The 18,841-nt window shown below is 43.1% G+C and overlaps 1 protein-coding gene across 1 annotated transcript; it reads left to right on the forward strand.

Moving 5' to 3' along the window:
• Window positions 1–14,749: 14,749 nt before the first annotated feature.
• On the forward strand, window positions 14,750–17,442 carry LOC308101591 (uncharacterized protein; the record flags this gene model as incomplete). The annotated part of the gene is made up of 6 exons (XM_080451012.1): window positions 14,750–15,243; window positions 15,351–15,511; window positions 15,610–15,830; window positions 16,155–16,284; window positions 16,748–16,848; window positions 17,232–17,442. Exons 1-6 carry the CDS (start codon window positions 14,952–14,954, stop codon window positions 17,440–17,442), a joined length of 1,116 nt encoding a protein of 371 aa, XP_080307138.1. The 5' UTR covers window positions 14,750–14,951.
• Window positions 17,443–18,841: the final 1,399 nt, after the last annotated feature.

Below are 18,841 nucleotides of genomic sequence, written 5' to 3' on the forward strand. Positions count from 1 at the left end.
CAGACAGGGTGCAAAACAGTCTCGGCCATCAGGCCTGGTAGAGACAATAACAGAAACACACACACACACACACACACACACACACACACACACACACACACACACACACACACACACACACACACACACACGCATGCACACACACACACACACACACACACACACACACACACACACATCTATCTGAATATAAATTAAATGTTACACATTAATATCTCTACACTAAATCCATGTTGTTTTGTTTTAAGGACATCAGGTGATTGGTTCATCTCAGCCTGTGATGGCCATGGTGGGAGATGATGTCATCCTTCCTTGTCACATTGAACCTCCTGGCAACATGGAGAATGAGACGGTGAAGTGGTTCAGACCTGACCTGGGGGGGTGGTCATCATACGTGCACCTTCACCAAGATGGACGTGTGGATTCTGAGGGTCAGAACCCGTCATACACACAGAGGACGTCTCTGTTTCCTGAGCAGTTGTCTCATGGTAACATCTCACTGAAGCTGACCAGGGTGAAGTTCTCAGATCAGGGAACATACAGGTGTGAAGTTCCATACCACAGCAGCAGTTCTATCCAGCTCCTTGTTGGTAAGATTTACTGTTCAAAACATGGATGGAAAAACAACAATAAAAGATAATTGACAGTATGGTTTGCATTAGTCCTCTCTGGCATGACTTTATTTATTTGTATTATTATTTAGTTTTAATCCATCATTATTATTACTTATGTATTCATGGGGGGTACTGTACCCGTTTTTGTGTTAGTAATAATATAAATAATAACATCAATTAATTATTCCACATAACTGTTATTAATTCAATAAAGGGCCCAGGGGCCTATGCAAAAATAATACTAAGAATATACAATAAAAATATACAATAATTATAAAATGCTGAAAGTAATATAAAGAAGAGTTAGGGTCTTGTTACAATATCTTATCTTATATTTTAGCAGCAGTTTATAAAATGTACAGGTATTGTTACAATATCTATAATAAAATATAATATAATATAATATAATATAATATAATATAATATAATATAATATATAGAGAACTGGTTGTCCAGAACCACAGATCAAAACTTGCTGCCCATATATGGGCATATACTGATGAGATCAGGGAGCACAATGTATGGGCATAAAAGGCAGACAGACAGACAGACAGACAGACAGAGATCTCCGTATATGGTCATAAAAGGGTAAGAACATTGATTGATTGATTGAATATTCTATTAGGCACAAATGTAAAACAGCACAGTTACATTTAAAATACTTTGTCTAAAAAGTCAGTTAAAAAAGGTCCTTGCGGTCTTGTTTCCATTGAGGAATCATGACGTTACCAATTTTGTGGGTTTGTAATGGAAAACTAAGACTTTTGAAAAATGTAATGAGTAATACCGTCTGTCTGTCTGTCTGTCTGTCTGTCTGTCTGTCTGTCTGTCTGTCTGTCTGTCTGACTGACTGACTGACTGACTGACTGACTGACTGACTGACTGACTGATAAAAAAATAGTTTAATTGATAATCCTTGTATGTGTTTTGCAGGGTCTATGTCTCATCCAGTGATCTCTTTAACTGGAATAAAAGGTGATCTCTTATCTTGGAGATGTGATTCTGGGTGCTGGTTTCCTGAACCTAAGATGTCTTGGCTGGACAGAGATGGAAACAACATCAATGCTGAACCCTCAGTGACAGAGAAACCTTCAGATCACTGTTATGTTGTCCAGAGGACTGTGACAGTGGCTCTAACAGAGCATGTGACCTGTAGAGTTCACCTACCACACATCAACCACACTGTTGAGACACACAGTGTTAAACCAGGTAATGAACATCACTCTCTATCATCTCTCTTTAACACCTTGATGAACCTCAGTAAACACTGTCATTCTGTCAGACTGTATCAGGGTCTCATATGCTCCTGAAAGGTCATCTGTGTATCCTATAAATGTCATTTGGAGCATTATTTGTGCAAATGCAAATAATTGTTGTGGTGTGACTAAAACAGGTTATGGAGTGCAAAAAAAAAAGAAAAACAAATGATGTGGTTTGTGAGATCACACACTGTTTATTCTGTTCTTCTCTTCTCATAATGTTTCTAGAGACACTGTTTATTCTATTGTTTTCCACAGAAGCTCAGCCTTTAATCTAACATTACCTTGTGATGTGGATATAACATGATGACTGACTAAAATAAATGTACATATTTATAACAATCATAGTAACTAAATGGTCTGTGGAAGTGAACACATGAAACACAGTGAGGATGTGATTGTAAAGGGTTCTTGTCTGGAGATGTTTGATATTTCATGTCTCAGTGAAGACATGGATAGAAGAGGGACAGACACTACATTTTAACTTAAACCACCGTTTTGTTTTTTGTTTTTTTGCATCTTGAGTACACATCCTCTTTGTGTACTCCTCGTTCTAACATTTCCTACTATTTTATTTTATTCTCAAAAGATTTTCAACAGCAAACATTCCTTCAAAAAGATTTCATACATTTTCGAAATATTATACAAATTATCCATCCTATATTACAGTACCATCATCATTTTCCCGTCTCATTCTTTCGCACTAAACACAACAACAACATATCACATGTCACTAACAACACAAGCCACAACGCGTGCAATTAATTTACGGTTGGCGTAGGATACTTTTCATTGCTCACCACACATTTGCCTCCTCGGAGCATAATTAATTGCGACCAGCACAAACTAACAACATTACGGTTAGACCATGTTGTTCCCTAGCGTCAGCACCGACCACCGCCGAGCGAAACCGAAACCGAAACACCGCGAGCCAACGCTGTGCTCCATTCTCTCACACACACACACACACACACACACACACACACACACACACACACACACACACACACACACACACACACACACACGGTCTTTGCGAAATCCCGAAGTGGAGTTTTGGTCATTGGAACGGTAATGCACGTCACCCGTTTGTGAAGTGGGTATTTTCAAACCCTGGAGTGGATTTAGGGGAGCGTCAGAGTGTTTGTGTTGGAGTGCCTCACTGCGGCTGCAGAGCATGTGCAACCTCTTGCATGCGATCTTGGCTGCGATGTTTCGCGGGGGTCCAAAAGGGTCCGCGATGTTTTGCGGGGGTCCCAACACTCCCAGGGGGTCCGCAGACCCCCAGGGGGTCCCCCATGTATTATTATTTAAAAAAAATAAAAAAATAATTTAAAAAATAACTTTGTTTTGGGGAATTTTTATCCCACGATGCCTTTGTGGGTCTTTGCGAAATCCCGAAGTTGAGTTTTGGTCATTGGGACGGTGATGCACGTCTGCCCTTTGTGAAGTGGGTATTTTCAAACCCTGGAGTGGATTTAGGGGAGCGTCAGAGTGTTTGTGTTGGAGCGCCTCAGTGCGGCTGAACATGTGCAACCTCTTGCATGCGTGGCTGTGGCTTTACAGTTTTCCATTTTCCTTCGCCGTGTCTGTAGGTCTCCAGGGACCCCCAAGGGTCTCCAGGGAACCCCCAAGGGTCTCGCGGGACCCCCAAGGGCCAAGGGGTCCGCTATGTTTTGTGGGGGTCCGAAGGGCTCCACAATGTTTCGCGGGTGTCCCAAGACTCCAAGGGGTCCGCGGAAAGAGGGGAGCACAGGACACTCAGCGTTGCCATGTCCTCTGATTATACGCGCATTTGCCTTACTTTTCACCACAGCGTTGCCATGTCTGAAAATCATAAGCGACTTTGCCCTACTTTCACACAACACTCTCTCTCACACTATGAGGTGGCTGTAAGGTGGATCTGCGATGCGAAGTGGACGACGCATCACGCTAGACGTTCGGGCCGCTATAAATAACATTTAAAAAAAGGAATAGTGAAAACAGCCAATCTACAAGATCAGCTTTTTTCACTTATAAACAGGGCTTAAGCTGTAAATGGGTCACAATTTACTAAACGGAGCAAATTCATTCACATAATTGCACATAAATAACGTTTAAATAATGAAGTTTGGGTCCCGGGAAGACACCAAATTTCTCCTTTCGGTATCGAACTAAAAAGACCACTGACTTAAAGGGATATGGGTACAACATTTTATTAGCTTTGAAATAAGTCTAAACAGTAATATATCCGACGTTGTATGAATGATCTTTATAATTGAAGTTACCTAATAGAACCGCGCTCCTCTGCTGAGTTCCCCCGCTGTCGGAACTCAGCCCCTCCTTCCTAGAGAGAGAGCATCAAATCCCTTTAATAATGATGCCATCATTAACCTCGGATTTAGACACCAAGTGATCATCTTATCCCACTAAAGGGTCTTCCCTCTGCCCTATTTTACTAAAACTTATATTTATCTGTAAATTTAGAAGAGCCTAGTACACATGTTATTAAACCCTGTTTGTCTTAACTCATCTCGGCTGGCTTGACTGAAGAGGGCAATTGTCTTAGTGTCCAACAGGCACTGTTGCCTAATCCTAGAATACACTTTGTGAGAACCAAGCGCTCGGGGATGTGGTATTTTGGATTCACACCATATTTGGAGGTGTTATCTTGACCAATTCACTGCAGCTGGCAGTCACCACTAGAATCTTCCCAAATAGCCTAGTGACGTTTTGGTCTCCTCTTGTTATTAGACACTTTAATGGTTTGTGTTTATAATATATTAATATCATAATAATTTCATATTCATCAGTCTTGAATACTGATACACCACAAAGGTCATCTGTGCGTCCTCTAAATGTGATTTGGAGCATTACTTGTGTGAATGCAAATAATTGTTGTGTTGTGACTAAAACAGGTTATGGAGTGCAAAAAGAAGCAAAACAAATGATGTGGTTTGTGAGATCACACACTGTTTATTCTGTTCTTATCTTCTCATAATGTTTCTAGAGACACTGTTTATTCTATTGTTTTCCACAGGAGCTCAGCCTTTAATCTACCATTACCTTGTGATGTGGATATAACATGATGGCTGACTAACATAAATGTAATTTTGTATAACTTAGAAATTCCAACATAGTAACTAAATGGTCTGTGGGAGTGAACAAATGAAACACAGTGAGGATGTGATTGTAAAGGGTTCTTGTCTGGAGATGTTTGATGTCTCATGTCTCAGTGAAGACATGGATAGAAGAGGGACAGACACTACATTTTAACTTAAACTACTGTTTTTTTTTTTTTTGCATATTGAGTACATTTTTCTTACTTTGTTCTAACATTTCCTGCTATTTAATTTTATTATCAAAATATTTTCACCAAAGGAAAACATGTGAATGTTGTAGCAGACCCCCCCCCCCCCCCCCCACACCAGCTAACATTCCTTCAAAATGATTTCATACATTTTCGAAATATATATTTACTAAACGGAGCAAATTCATACACATAATTGACACATAAATAACGTTTAAATAATGAAGTTTGGGGAAGACACCAAATTTCTCCTTTCGGAACTAAAAAGAACTAAAAAGATCACTGACTTAAAGGGATATTTTACTTTCAAAATCATTTTGGGTCATTTTATCGTCTACTCAGGCTTTTGTGTTTCACCCCGGACATTTTTTAAGTTGCTTAACACGGTGCCAGAATGTTATTAAAACGATTACGTTGAGTGCCCGAAATCTCACCGCTGCGCTGCACTGCGTTGCACTGTTTAAAGCTCTAGACTCCACGACGAGCAATCCATGTAAACAATGCATGCGTGCACGGTGCACGATGGTCCTGGCTAACGCCTGGAACGATAACATCTCTCACGCGAGTCACAATGGCGGAGTGATCGTGCATCCAAAATGACTCGTTTTCCCCACCGGAAAAAGTTTCGGAGCTACAGAGGTTTTCATCAAGGAGATAGAATTGAAGCGGATGGGCAGCCATGTTTTTTGGCACGGTGATCCATCTGTCCCTTCCTTCTCAGAGTCACCGTGGGTGATTCCAGAGCTGCGCTAGCCCCCCCCCCCCCCCCGTGTGAAAAAAAAGGAAAAAAACAAAAAGATTGAATAACACGATTTTAACCGTGTTCGGCACCTATGCGTTACTCATCGAAACATGTTTGGCACCCGATGTGTTCATCTGTCAATTCAGTATTTAGATATTTGATATTCATTTTTATCACCCCTTCCTATACAAACCCATTGTAACTTCAAACTCCATTTTAACCATGTTAGATTCATCAAAAACACCCGTCCTTGGTTCTGGTGACTGATGTTGTCCTTCTGATACGTGAGGAGACCGTGTTTTTTATATTTTTTTATCCCACGATTCTTGTAACCCTTTTTTTTCACCCGGTGCCAATTTTCGAAGTGATCCTGGGCGCTACACCAGCCCTACACCAGCGCTACACCAGCCTCCCACAGCCTAGGGAGCCCAGGGCCGAGCTCATGCCTCCTTCAATGCATGAGAGCCAACTGACCTTCTTGTCACCTGACAGGGGAGAGTTTCCCCGGTTGGCCGTAGCGCGTGGAAGGAACACGTTATTCCAACCAGGCCCTTTCCCCTCCATCAGGCGCCCTGGCTGTCGTGGGGAAGGCGGTATAGCAACCAGGATTACTACATGTTTGTGTGAGGGTATTAACTACCCTAGGAGACACGGGGAGAACATGCAAACTCCACACAGAAAGGCCCTTTCACCAACCCCACCTAGGGTATGGGCGCTGATGACGCGGAGGAGAGGACACACCCCCAGCGCCCACAGCGTCCCCGGCAGGAATCGAACCCAGGACCTTCTAGCTGTGAGGCGACAGCGCTACCGACTGCGCCACCCGAGACAGTGTTTTTTCAATTACTTTTTAAATTAAAAAAAAAAAAAAAAGAATTAAAAAAACGAAATACAACAAAAGATATGTATAAAATACAAGTAATCGAAAAAAATGGCCCCCTCACTCATTAGGAGGGCAGCTTGAGTCACCAGAACCAAGAACGGGTGTTTTCGATTAATATATCATGGTTAAATGGAGTTAGAAGTTACAATGGGTTTGTATAGGAAGGGGTGTGTCTGATAAAATGAATATCAAATATCTAAATACTGAATCAAGCAACTTCAAAACTGTCTGGGGGCTCTCAAAAGCCTGAGTAGACGATAAAATGACCCACAATTAGTTTGAAAGGGAAATATCCCTTTAACTCTTTCACTGCCAGAGTATATACTACTAAATAAGGCCCAGACTGCCAGCGATTTTTCGATTTTCTTACCTTTTCAAGTAGTCACAGAATATTTATCTCCAGTATGATCGATTCCCTGATGGTTGTTAATAAAAGAGGGTTTCACTGTTGCTTCCGCAAAAAAAAAAACATTTCATCCCAACCTCCCGTTCAGTTGTTATCCGCTGTTAGAAATAGCATGTCTCGCCAAAAATACATACTAAAACACATGAGCCAAGATACAGGTTATTTCCCAAATAAATTAACCAGTAAGTGAATAGAGCAGTAAATCTTCGGATCACGTTATCTCCTGGTTCTGTGAGAAAGAAAAAAATACAGTCCATGGATTCTTAGCAGAATCGGACAGGCAAAGAGGTAGTTGTGGTGTGATTGTGTTAGTGGTAGAAAGACTACAGAGTCGACGTGTGATGATGTCAGTGGTGTGCGACCGAGTGGGAACCGACACATTAGCAGAGTGACAGACAGCGTCACATGTGAGAAACACCTTATAAAGTACAGTTGGACTCACGCGCACGTTGTTTATTAACATGACAATAGTCCAGGGGCCAACACTGATAGCCTATATGATGTCTTCTCGTTTATATTTTGGTATGATACAACTTCACTCTCTAAACAAACCTTACCCCGTATGTGTGGGAATTAGGGATGTCTGATATTATCGGCCGATATTAGCATAAAAAAATGTAATATCGGAAAATATCGGTATCGTTATTTTGGACAATATCTGAATATGGAATATCGGCAAAAAAGTCAATGTCGGACATCCCTAGTGGGAATCATTGATACGACTACAATACGTTTTGGAAACTAATGGTCTTATAAACAGTTGTTTCTAATGTACTTATCAGTTAGATATTTAAAAAAGTGTAAAACACATGTGAGAAAAATTGTGGAGATCCAACTGTAACCTACTGGCAATATGCACAAGAAATGTGTTGCTGATCGGCCCAACGGAAATTAGCTTGGACAAACTGCTACAAGCTGTAGTTTTAAGTCATTGCTAAATAAGCATACTAATAATCTAGGAAAATCTGCCTTCCAGAAAGACGTCATTTTGGGGATGCCGTCCACGAAGGCTGCCGGGAGCTTAAATGGCTATTTCTCAATTAGTTTAGACCTCAGTGCCGTCAGCTGGTCCTCTGTGAGCATGAGGTCCAGACTTGGACCCTAGCGTCCCTATTATGGGGTGTAGTAGCCAATACATTGTGATCTTGTAGATCAGCTATTTCCACTGAATGTTCACCCCATAATAGGGACTTTACGGTTTATGTGCAATGGCAGGGGAATAATGTGTTGTGTTGTTGTACGTTGTGAGCTTGTAGATCACCTATTTAATATATTTAGTGTACACCGAAAACAGGAGGGGGCCTAGTATAGAGTCCTGGGGACACCGGGCGGTCAACTAAGTATGTTACCACTTAAACCCTTTATACTTAGTAGACAGAGTTCCCTAGGAGTATATGGTACAGCATACATCTATTAAAATCAACATTCAATCCATATTATTTTGTTTTAAGGACTTCGGGTGATCGGTCTCCTCAGCCAGTGATGGCCATGGAGGGAGATGATGTCATCCTTCCTTGTCACATTGAACCTCCTGTCAACGTGGAGAGTGGGACGATGGAGTGGACCAGACCTGACCTGAACCCTAAGTTTGTGCATCTCCTCCAAGATGGACGTGACATGGCTGAAGAACTGAACCCGTCGTACAAACAGAGGACGTTCCTGTTTGATGATGAGTTGTCTCATGGTAACATCTCACTGAAGCTGTCCAGGGTGCACATCTATGATGAGGGGACATACAGGTGTTCTGTTCCAATCCTGGGCAACAGTTTGATTCAGCTTCTTGTTGGTAAGATTTATTGTTCAAAACATGGATGGAAAAACATAATTAACCTTTATAGCGTGACTTTTATTTCTCGGGTCAGGTTAGTTAGGGAGTTGTTGACCATGATGAGTAGTGTAGACTGGGTAGGCTGAAGACATAAGAACAACTGGTGGTGCAACATGCAAGGTCAGAATTTTGAGAAAAAAGGAAAGTATTATAATGAGCAATGTAACTAAAAAAATGTGTCTGTTTTTGTAACGAGCCAAACATTGCTGACTGACTGACTGACTGACTGACTGACTAATCAAATAGCTTGATTGATAATCTCTTTATTTGTGTTTTACAGGGTCTGTGTCTCAGCCAGTGATCTCTTTAACTGGAGATCTTTTATCTTGGAGATGTGATTCTGGGTGCTGGTTTCCTGAACCTGAGATGTCTTGGCTGGACAGTGATGGAAACAACATCAATGCTGAACCCTCAGTGACAGAGAAACCTTCAGATCACTGTTATGTTGTCCAGAGGACTGTGACAGTGGCTCTGACTCTGACAGAGCATGTGACCTGTAGAGTTCACCTACCACACTTCAACCACACTGTTGAGACACACAGTGTTAAACCAGGTAATGAACATTTCCATCACTGTATGTAATCCTCCAGTAACTTCACTCTATGGTGAGTTTCTCAATGCTGAATACACACAGTAACACTGTCTGACAACATGAAGTATGTCTACTTAAACGTAGCACAATATTACTTTAGTTTATCCATTAACCATCACAAAGTATTCATTGTTAGTAGTTGTTGTTGGTAGTTATTTCATGCTGCAGATTTGTGTTCCTTATGATTATGAGTGTATCGTTACTTTAGTATCGTTGCTGAGTTATGAGGTTACTGAGGTTATATGAAATACTTTGCTCAAGGTCTCGCTATGGGAGAGCGCCCTCTAGCACGAACACAAATGTGTTATCTTGATACACGTCCAGACAGGCGATCAGTCCCTCACTCCTTTTCGTCTCTTCTCGTGAAACAAGCACAGAAAACATCTTCCTTCGTTTTTTCACTGCTGGATTGTTAGCTTAACTACCGTCTCACTAAAGGCCAGGTGATCTTTTTTCACCTTGGAAATACGGCTCTTCCGTTGGAATAACTAATCGTTTTTTCTAGTTAGCTTCATCGCTAACCGTTAGCTTGCTAACTCCAGCTTAGCCTAATAGCACTCGTTAGCACAGGCGCTAGCGAGTGACTCACGAGCTATAGCTGCTAGGCCAGGAAAACACCCCGGCTCGGTTAGCCCCCAAGTTAACCCTGACCGCACGTGTTGCGGCCTACTAGCCACCAAGGCTAGCAAAGCCCGCCCTCGAGTCACCCCTGTCAACAGCACGCCAGGCAAGACCTGTTGGTTATCTAGACGTGGTTGAATTTGGAGGAAGTACCGCCTAAGGAAATGACGTTGATGCTTTACAAATCTGTTAACATTCTCCGTGAAAGAAACGAGTGTTGAGTGATTGTTAAAAAAAAATAGTTTCCAGGGGAAACACGTACGACGGAACCCGGCGAGGTCAGGCCTGGAGCTGGACGACGCCAGCTTTCACGAGCTGCTCCACCGCTCCGCCATAGTATGTTCTCGCCCGGAGTCGGGGCCTCCCCACGGGCCTCCTTCTTCTACGACATCGTGGACCCAGGGCGACGCAGGAGACGAGGGACCCCATTCCCCTCGCGCCCGCCACCCTGGACTCCCTCCGTCAGTCCTGGACGATGCCGTATTCCTCACCCGTCCCAGACCTCAGAGGCCTTTAATGCCTGAGGGAACGGGAAGAAGGGCTAACCAACATCCCTCGGGTGTAGAGGATCTCCTCCTGCCTCCAGGCTAAGAGTACCTGGCCAGAGGGCCAGTCTTGTCGTCGAGGCACGACAGAGTCTTCTCGACCCTCAACCAGCGGACCTATTCGGTCCTCTGTGCAGGTGCACGTACCATCAACTCATCCCTGCTCATGGGGGCCTCAACAACGCACCTCTTTAAGGCAGCCAGGAACGTCCTCACCAAGGAGCAGATGTGGGAGCGTTTCTGGTGTCGATGGAGAGGACGAGATGGCTGCACCTTTCCTGCCTTCCCGATGCCGAACGAGCGGGTATCCTGGACACTCTCCGGAGGGTGAGGCGCAGGTGCGAAGGGGTCCTGAGGGCCCTCGTCTTCAGCACAACACACCCCGCCGCCGCCACGCAGAGGCACCCTGGGACACCAGCAGCCCCCGCCGCCAGACCACAGTGCGTGGTATCACTCACCCCTGGACGTGGAAGCCCCAGGGGGGGGGGGGGGGGGGGGCTACCGCCCGGACCCTGGGATATCATTCCTGGTTGGCCGCTGATCGAGTGGCCCAAGCTCAGGCTAGATTCTTGGGCGACCCAGCCTGAGAACGTAGCACGCAACTTGGGTTTGAGCCCCGGCCCTGGCTACCTAAATATCCTCCGTAAAAAGACATAGGAACGGCGACGAACGACTCCTGCTATCTGCCCCACTTTCGGGGCGCAGTTTCGAACGGGGTGCACACGGTGCACACGTTCTGGACGCCTGGCTGAGCAAAATTACTTTGCGGACTATATGGTAATGGCAATGCGTGTCATATCAAAGGTACTCTTACAGCCAGATGGGACCGGATCTGCCTTAGCTATCTCTATTTTGCGATACAACCCATAGCCCTTCCCGACAGGCGAGCCTGAGGGGATGTGGGGCTGTCGGTTCGCACTCGACCCACTAGTTCTGGACCCTCGTGGGCGACCAGGGCTGCCACGTAGAGCTGACCGCTGTTACGCGGGCTGTAACATATGATTGGTTGCGTCATTATACGGTCGGAGTTCGGCTCCGGTGAGTGGGTCTGCTGCCCAGCAGGTCTTTCCCTGCTGTCCCGTGGGGGGCCCACACTGGTCTAGCTGGGGTGGGGGACAGCGCTTGGGGTGGCACTGACGTCCATGACCTGGGGCACTGGCTCCCGAATCAGTGCACGGCTCTGTGAGGTCGGCCTTGATGCTGCTACTGTTTCGCACGGGACGTGCTGATAAAATATCACGCGATGGTGTTATCTCCAACCATGCTGGTTGTAGTGGCTGTGTGTGTGGTAGCCCAAGCCTGGGTGTACCCCTTGTTTGGCCGTTACACGGCCGTCCTGGCTTTCCCAGTTGTCGTGTCACTAAGATGCTCGACCTCGGCCTCTGGGCCCTGGTATCAACAGGGGCCCGGACGTAGTCAGGACGCTGTCCCACGCCTTCTGATCTGGTACTGTTGTCGGTCCAGTCTGTGGTACAAGGCTGTCAGTAGGCTTTGTTCTTCGTCAACGATATTGTGCCCCGCTGGGTTCTTTGAGGACGTGACTAGGTCCGTCTGGATGGTGTTGTATGACCAGCGGAGCTGGGTTTACACACACTGGGTTTACACACAGGACAGCTGGGTCCTTGCGAGAGGTCTCGCAAGGACCCCCTTCTTGTTCTGTGGACGAGAAGATAACTTTATTCTGAAGGAATGAGGGACTGATCAGCCCCTGGTTATATAGTTCGGAGGGCGGGGCCAATCCAATCTTTGTTACGAAAAAGGCCATAAGAATCATTAATAAAACTGACTATCTTGCACCTACAAATCCACTTTTCATCTGTAAAAACACTTTAAAATTAGAATATATAGTCGACCTCAACACTGCAGTATACATGTAAGAGGTACATAAAAATATACTATGACCACCATGCATACAGGAGCTGAGAGGCCCCGTACGACCTTAGGGGGACATGGGTATTAAAGAAAACAAATAAAAGGACCAACACAAAATGCAAATGTATATCTGTAATAGGGGTTAATTTATGGAATAGCCCAGATAAACAACTAAAACTGTGCACGTCATCAATCAAAAAATTCAAAAAGATGTTTTAACATTTAAGTATTTAATAAATATAAAACAAAATTATGAAAATATCCAAATCATTAGCAATGATAGTAAGTAATAAATATAACATTATAGCAGTGATGTATGTGTTTATATACATGTTTGTACATGTGAGTACATATACAGTGTATGTATGTATGTATGTATGTATGTATGTATGTATGTTACAATATGATATTTATAAAACATATGAATTATTAATTATTATCAACACTGCAAATAGACTAAATGCATTTATTATTATATATCAGTATCACATGCATGCATTGGTCAATCAGAAAAATACACATTTGGCATATAGCAGACATGGACATGTGAAATGTGGTATGCACATGAATATATGGGGATGTGTATATTGTATAGGTACTGTATGTGTGTATTTGAGTGTGTGTGTGTACATAAACATCTATTTATGTACATACAGAATGTGTATGTGTATATATATATATATATATATATATAAATATATATATATATATATATATATATATATATATATATATATATATATATATATATATTTATATATATTGTGTGTGGTGTGTGTGTGTGTGTGTGTGTGTGTATATATAGTCTGTGTATGTATATATATTGGTTTTATAAGTGCATGGCTGTGGTGTATGTATTTGCGTATATGTGAGGCGGTGTGTTTATGTGCTATACAGTATTACATTTTATATGCATGCACTATAGATTGCTTTATGTGTATGATTGAGTATTTCTCCATTCTTGGTTTGCAGTTTGTTTCAAACATTTGTTGACGTAATTATTGTTTTCAGTTTGTCAAACTAACTAAAAACTGTGCATTCATTGATTCATTCATCTGCAGGAGTGATTGCAGGAGTGATTGCAGGGATTGTGTTTACAGTGATCATCATCATCTTGGTGACATCAGTTCTGGGATATTTCTACTGGAAAAAGCAGAAGAAAACTAGTAAGTGTTGAAGTGATTTATTAATATGTTTTATAAATCATCTATAAATCTACACTGATAATAATGTGAATATGGAAAATGATTAGTGCCTCCAACCTGACCATTCACTGACTCACATCTCTACTGTAACAGTACAACGATGCAGACACAGTGATCGTGTGTGTGCGTGCGTGCGCGGGTGTGCGTGTGTGCGTGTGCGTGTGCGTGTGTGTGTGCGTGTGCGTGTGTGTGTGTGTGTGTGTGCGTGTGTGCGTGTGTTATATGAGGAAGGCTACCTCACAATGTGACGTTTCCATGAAAACCATTATAGAGCCGGCCGGATCCATTGAGATGCACAAGAGTCAGGAGGAGTCAGGAGAGCAGGAACAGCTGAAAGACGACAGCATTCCTGGTCCATCACCAGAACCACGAGAAGGTCTCCACATCGGTGAAAGGTGGTTGTTATTGCAGCTTGCAAACACTGATCACCATAAAGTTACCAAAGTTACATCACCAAAACCACGAGAACGGAGCCCCGTCAGTATAAGATGGAGGCGAGAGAAGCCTCCAAACACTGATGACTTTGATGTTACCAAAGTTACATCACCAAGACCACAAGAATGTCTCCACACCGGTGAAAGATGGAGGCCGCGGTTAGAGAAGCTCGCAAACGCTGACGACTGTGAAGTTACCAAAGTTACATCACCAAAACCACGAGATAGGAGCTCCGTCAGTATAAGATGGAGGCGAGAGGAGCCTCCAAACGCTGATAAAGTTACATCACCAAAACTACGAGAATGGAGTGAAAGATGGAGGCCGCAGTTACAGAAGCTCGCAAATGCTGATGACCGTGAAGTTACAAAAGTTACTTCACCAAAACTACGAGAATGGAGACCACAGTTAGAGGACCTTATAATCGCTGATGACTCTGATGTTACCAAAGTTACTTCACCAAAACTACGAGAGTGGAGCCCAGTCAGTAAAAGATGGAGGCCACAGTTAGAGAAGCTCGCAAACGCTGATGACTGTAACGTTACCAAAGTTGGGAGTCTTGTGTTTAGTAAGAATGAGGAATTCCGCATCGCAAAGGGAAGTGATGGAAATGAGGTCTTCTTGGGGTTAAGAGATGATGGCACTGAAGTCGCAGTGAAGAGAATGAATACATTCAACTATGAAGTGCTGAAGAAAGAACAAGACTTTTTATGTCTTCCAGAGCTTGATCATCCTTCGATTGTACAATATGTTGACTTTATAGAGGATGAGAACTTTGTTTACCTTGTCCTTCAATTATGTGAATACACCCTGGCACAATACATCACTAAATACAGCCCTCCTGAATTCAGGAGAAAAGAGCTTGCAAATCAGTTTCTAAAGGGTTTAAGTATTCTTCATTGTCATATTCCTACAATTCTCCACCGGGATATCAAGCCCCAGAATGTCTTGATTGGTAAGTGATAGAAGAAAAAGAATAATATGAGAAATCTAAGCAACCTATGCTGAATTCATCTTTGCTCGATCGAAAACCCTTTTATTATATTGATATACCCCTTGCAGATATTCAAGGCAAGGCAAGATTGGCAGATTTTGGAATAAGCCGACTATTATCTGAAGGACAAACAACCCTGTACACAAAGAATGCAGGAACGAAATGCTGGATGGCAAAGGAGACTTTGGATAAACATGATGTCCGATTTAAAAGAAGCACTGATATGCAGGTTGTATAGTTTTATTATTCTGGATGAGAACAATTTAATCTTCGACATTAATGTATTAACAAAATAATGTCTTACTCATTTTCATGCCTACTGTTAAGGTGGCTGGGATGTTGATATATTACATCCTGTCTGGAGGCGAGCATCCATTTGGCGAAGGCGCTAGATGTGATGGCAACATTCTGGATGGAAACTACAATCTGCACCATGTTCAGGATGCGGTTGCCAAGGATCTCATCGAGAGGATGATCAATGAAGACCCAAATAAAAGACCAACAGTGAAGGAATGCCTGCTTCATCCCTTCTTTTGGTCAAACGAGAGGTAAGATAGACAGGTACTCTGGAACGATGCAAATAGGGAATGCAGGCCCCACCTGGTTATGCAATCCCCTTGTACCCGTCATCAGAGTTCCCATTGTGTCTGTCTGTCTGTCTGTCTGTCTGTCTGTGTCCCCTTTATGACAATATGGAGATCTCTATAATTGTCCGTCCATGTCCATTATATGTCCATATATGGAGGTGCATTCTCTGATATCTAAACACTATTTCAGCTCATGATCCAATGGCAAGGTACATACAGTATATTTTAGCCTAATGCTTTCAGATTGGTCTTTTTTTGTTTGTTTTGTTTTGTTTTTTTCCCCAGGAGAGTAAAGTACTTGAGAAGGGTTGGAAATCTAAAGGAAATTGAGAACTATCGAAATGCTGACGAGGATATCATGAGGAGGTTAGACCAGTATACTGAGCAGGTCCAGTTCAACACATGGAAACACAAGGTGACTTTAATACTCATAGTGTAATATTTCTTAATGTTATTCCTTCTGTCCTTTATTTCTCCCTATTTAATGCCTTTAAGAAACAGTATACATACCATTTTCAAAGTAGGCATTTATCAGACACTCTTTATCCAGAGTGAGCTACAATAAACAAGGTAAACACATACTGTACATAGAATGCATAGAGACAGTGAAGTCTCTCAGTAAACTAGGATCACAGGTAAACAATGAGCCTAGCATTTGTCTAAACAATAAATTATCAAAATTATAATCTGTACATTGAACCGAGAGCAGACCAGGTAAACAATGAACTTAGCATCTGTCTAAATCTAAATAACATTTTAACCTTGCATATAAAATGGTGTACACTTGCTTTGCCAAGGTAACTAGAGCCCAATGGCATACTCACATTCATCATTATGTTCACAAGTGATTTAGATCTTTAAGTTGTATGTTTTTCCAGTTCCCACAGGAGTTGGTCCAGAAGATGGCTGATAAGAAGAAGTCCTACCCTGAAAACTCATTTGGATTGCTGCGCTTCATACACGATCTCCATGAGCACTAGTAAGTAGAATGACATATAAAAACAACACAAAAAACAGTCACACCTGCATAAGTTGTGCGTGCGTTTGCATCCCAAATGGCCAACAGTGGCCCTGCAAATGGAACCAAATGGACTGGTGTGGACTGGTCTGGTTCCTCGTTGTTTGGTTGTAGGGCACTCCCTACCCTCCTTCAAAACTGCCCATAAAATAGCAACTGTCTGCAATTAATTTAGTCTTCTAAGCTTGACTCCAGAATTGCTCCCCCCCCCTCCCAATGTCTTCTGTTCATATACTTGTATTGCTCCTAGTGTTGATGATATCTTGTATGTTGTTGTATGTCTTTCCATGAGATGTGTTCCTTGTCACTGCTCACCATCAGTGACCACTGCTTTGTGTTCACAGTGCTGAGGATAAAGCTCACATTGACCTGATGGAGATGTTTCCTGATCTGTTTGGAGGAGTTTACACGTTTGCCAAAGAACAAGACTGGAACTCAAGGCCCTCCCTGAAGGACATGTTTACAACAGAAGATGCTGTAAAGTCCCCAAACCCTGAGAGAAAGACCAGTCTCAGTCTACCAGTCCAGGAATCAGGACTCAATGACTCACAGTGACTTGAAGGTGATCCATTAGTTCAATAGACTCATTACTGTGATTCATGATCTGAGAGTCCAATAGACTCATAATTGTGACTCATCATCATGATCCATGAGTCCAATAGACTCATAACTGTACATAACTGTAACCCCACTCTAGTCTAGCTGATGTCTGTGAGTGTGAGCGAGGTGGACAGTAACTATGTTTATTACGCGACTTGGTTGAATGCTTGATTCTGATTGGTCATCACCGAATTCATCGGTCTGTTATTTCTGAACCCAATAACAGACCTCTGTCTAATCAAAGACTCTGAACACGTGCTCATATCAATCTGTCTAATCAAAGACTCAGGTATCAAAACAATGGCTCTCGACGCAATTGGTTAGACCTACAACCAACTACCAATTACAGTCGCCCACATTTGAATACTGGGCCCAATCAGGGCCCAGTATTTTTTTTTGCACTGGCAGATTCGTCTGGTCCCAGGCTAAGTCACACCACCAGAGGGAGCCCCACCAACTTGGTGCCATGCAGGTATAAAACATGTACAGGAAAAAAACACATTCAGATACTCTAACAGCTGCAACACAGCCCTGGGTAGGCAACCCGGCCTGGCATGGATCTGCACTCCTAGGAGCGCACCTTTCTAGTTTGGCTAGAGTGGTTAAAAAGGGGGGGGGGGGGGCGTTCCTGTCACACAACGATGTGGTGGCTCCCTGTAGTAACTGTGAGGACCCCCCAGGGGTCCCAGACCTTGGAGGCTTAAAATTGATTTAGCTGGGCACCCCCCTGGAACCTCCTCAAGGACCACTGGGGGTCCCCGGACCCCATTTTGAGAACCACTGCATTTAGTCGTTGGGTTGAAGTTCTGTCAGTGTGTGTCAGTGTGTGTGAGTGTGTGTCAGTGTGTGTCAGTGTGTGTCAGTGTGTCATTGCTTCAGTAAAGCAGACAGTCAGACCCTCCCCCTTGTTTCATGTTTTGTCGTACAACGGTGTCGTTCCCAAAAAATTAAAGATCTACAAGATAACCAGCTGACGTGATGTTACACGCTGAGAACTTGCAGATCTGTTCCTTTTATACAGACGCCGCAATGACAGGCACGCACGCACGCACGCACGCACGCACGCACGCACGCACGCACGCACGCACGCATGCGCGCACGCACACACACACACACACACACACACACACACACACACAGGTAGACTATGGGCTGCACTAGTCATTAAAGTGTCATGTGTTTGTTTAGTTGTTTGAAGCAGAGCAGATGTTATGTCTGAATAAAGTCATGTCAGAACAGGAACACAATATGAAAATAAATCCTTTGTCACATAAATCTGTGTGTATTCATATGTATTATGTATCATTCATTATATTAACTCTATTCATTCTATTCTGGTTATTATTGTGCTGTC

This window comes from Gymnoscopelus braueri (genome assembly GCF_963280865.1).
Source record: "Gymnoscopelus braueri genome assembly, chromosome: 15".
In the NCBI taxonomy this organism is placed as follows: Eukaryota; Metazoa; Chordata; class Actinopteri; order Myctophiformes; family Myctophidae; genus Gymnoscopelus; species Gymnoscopelus braueri.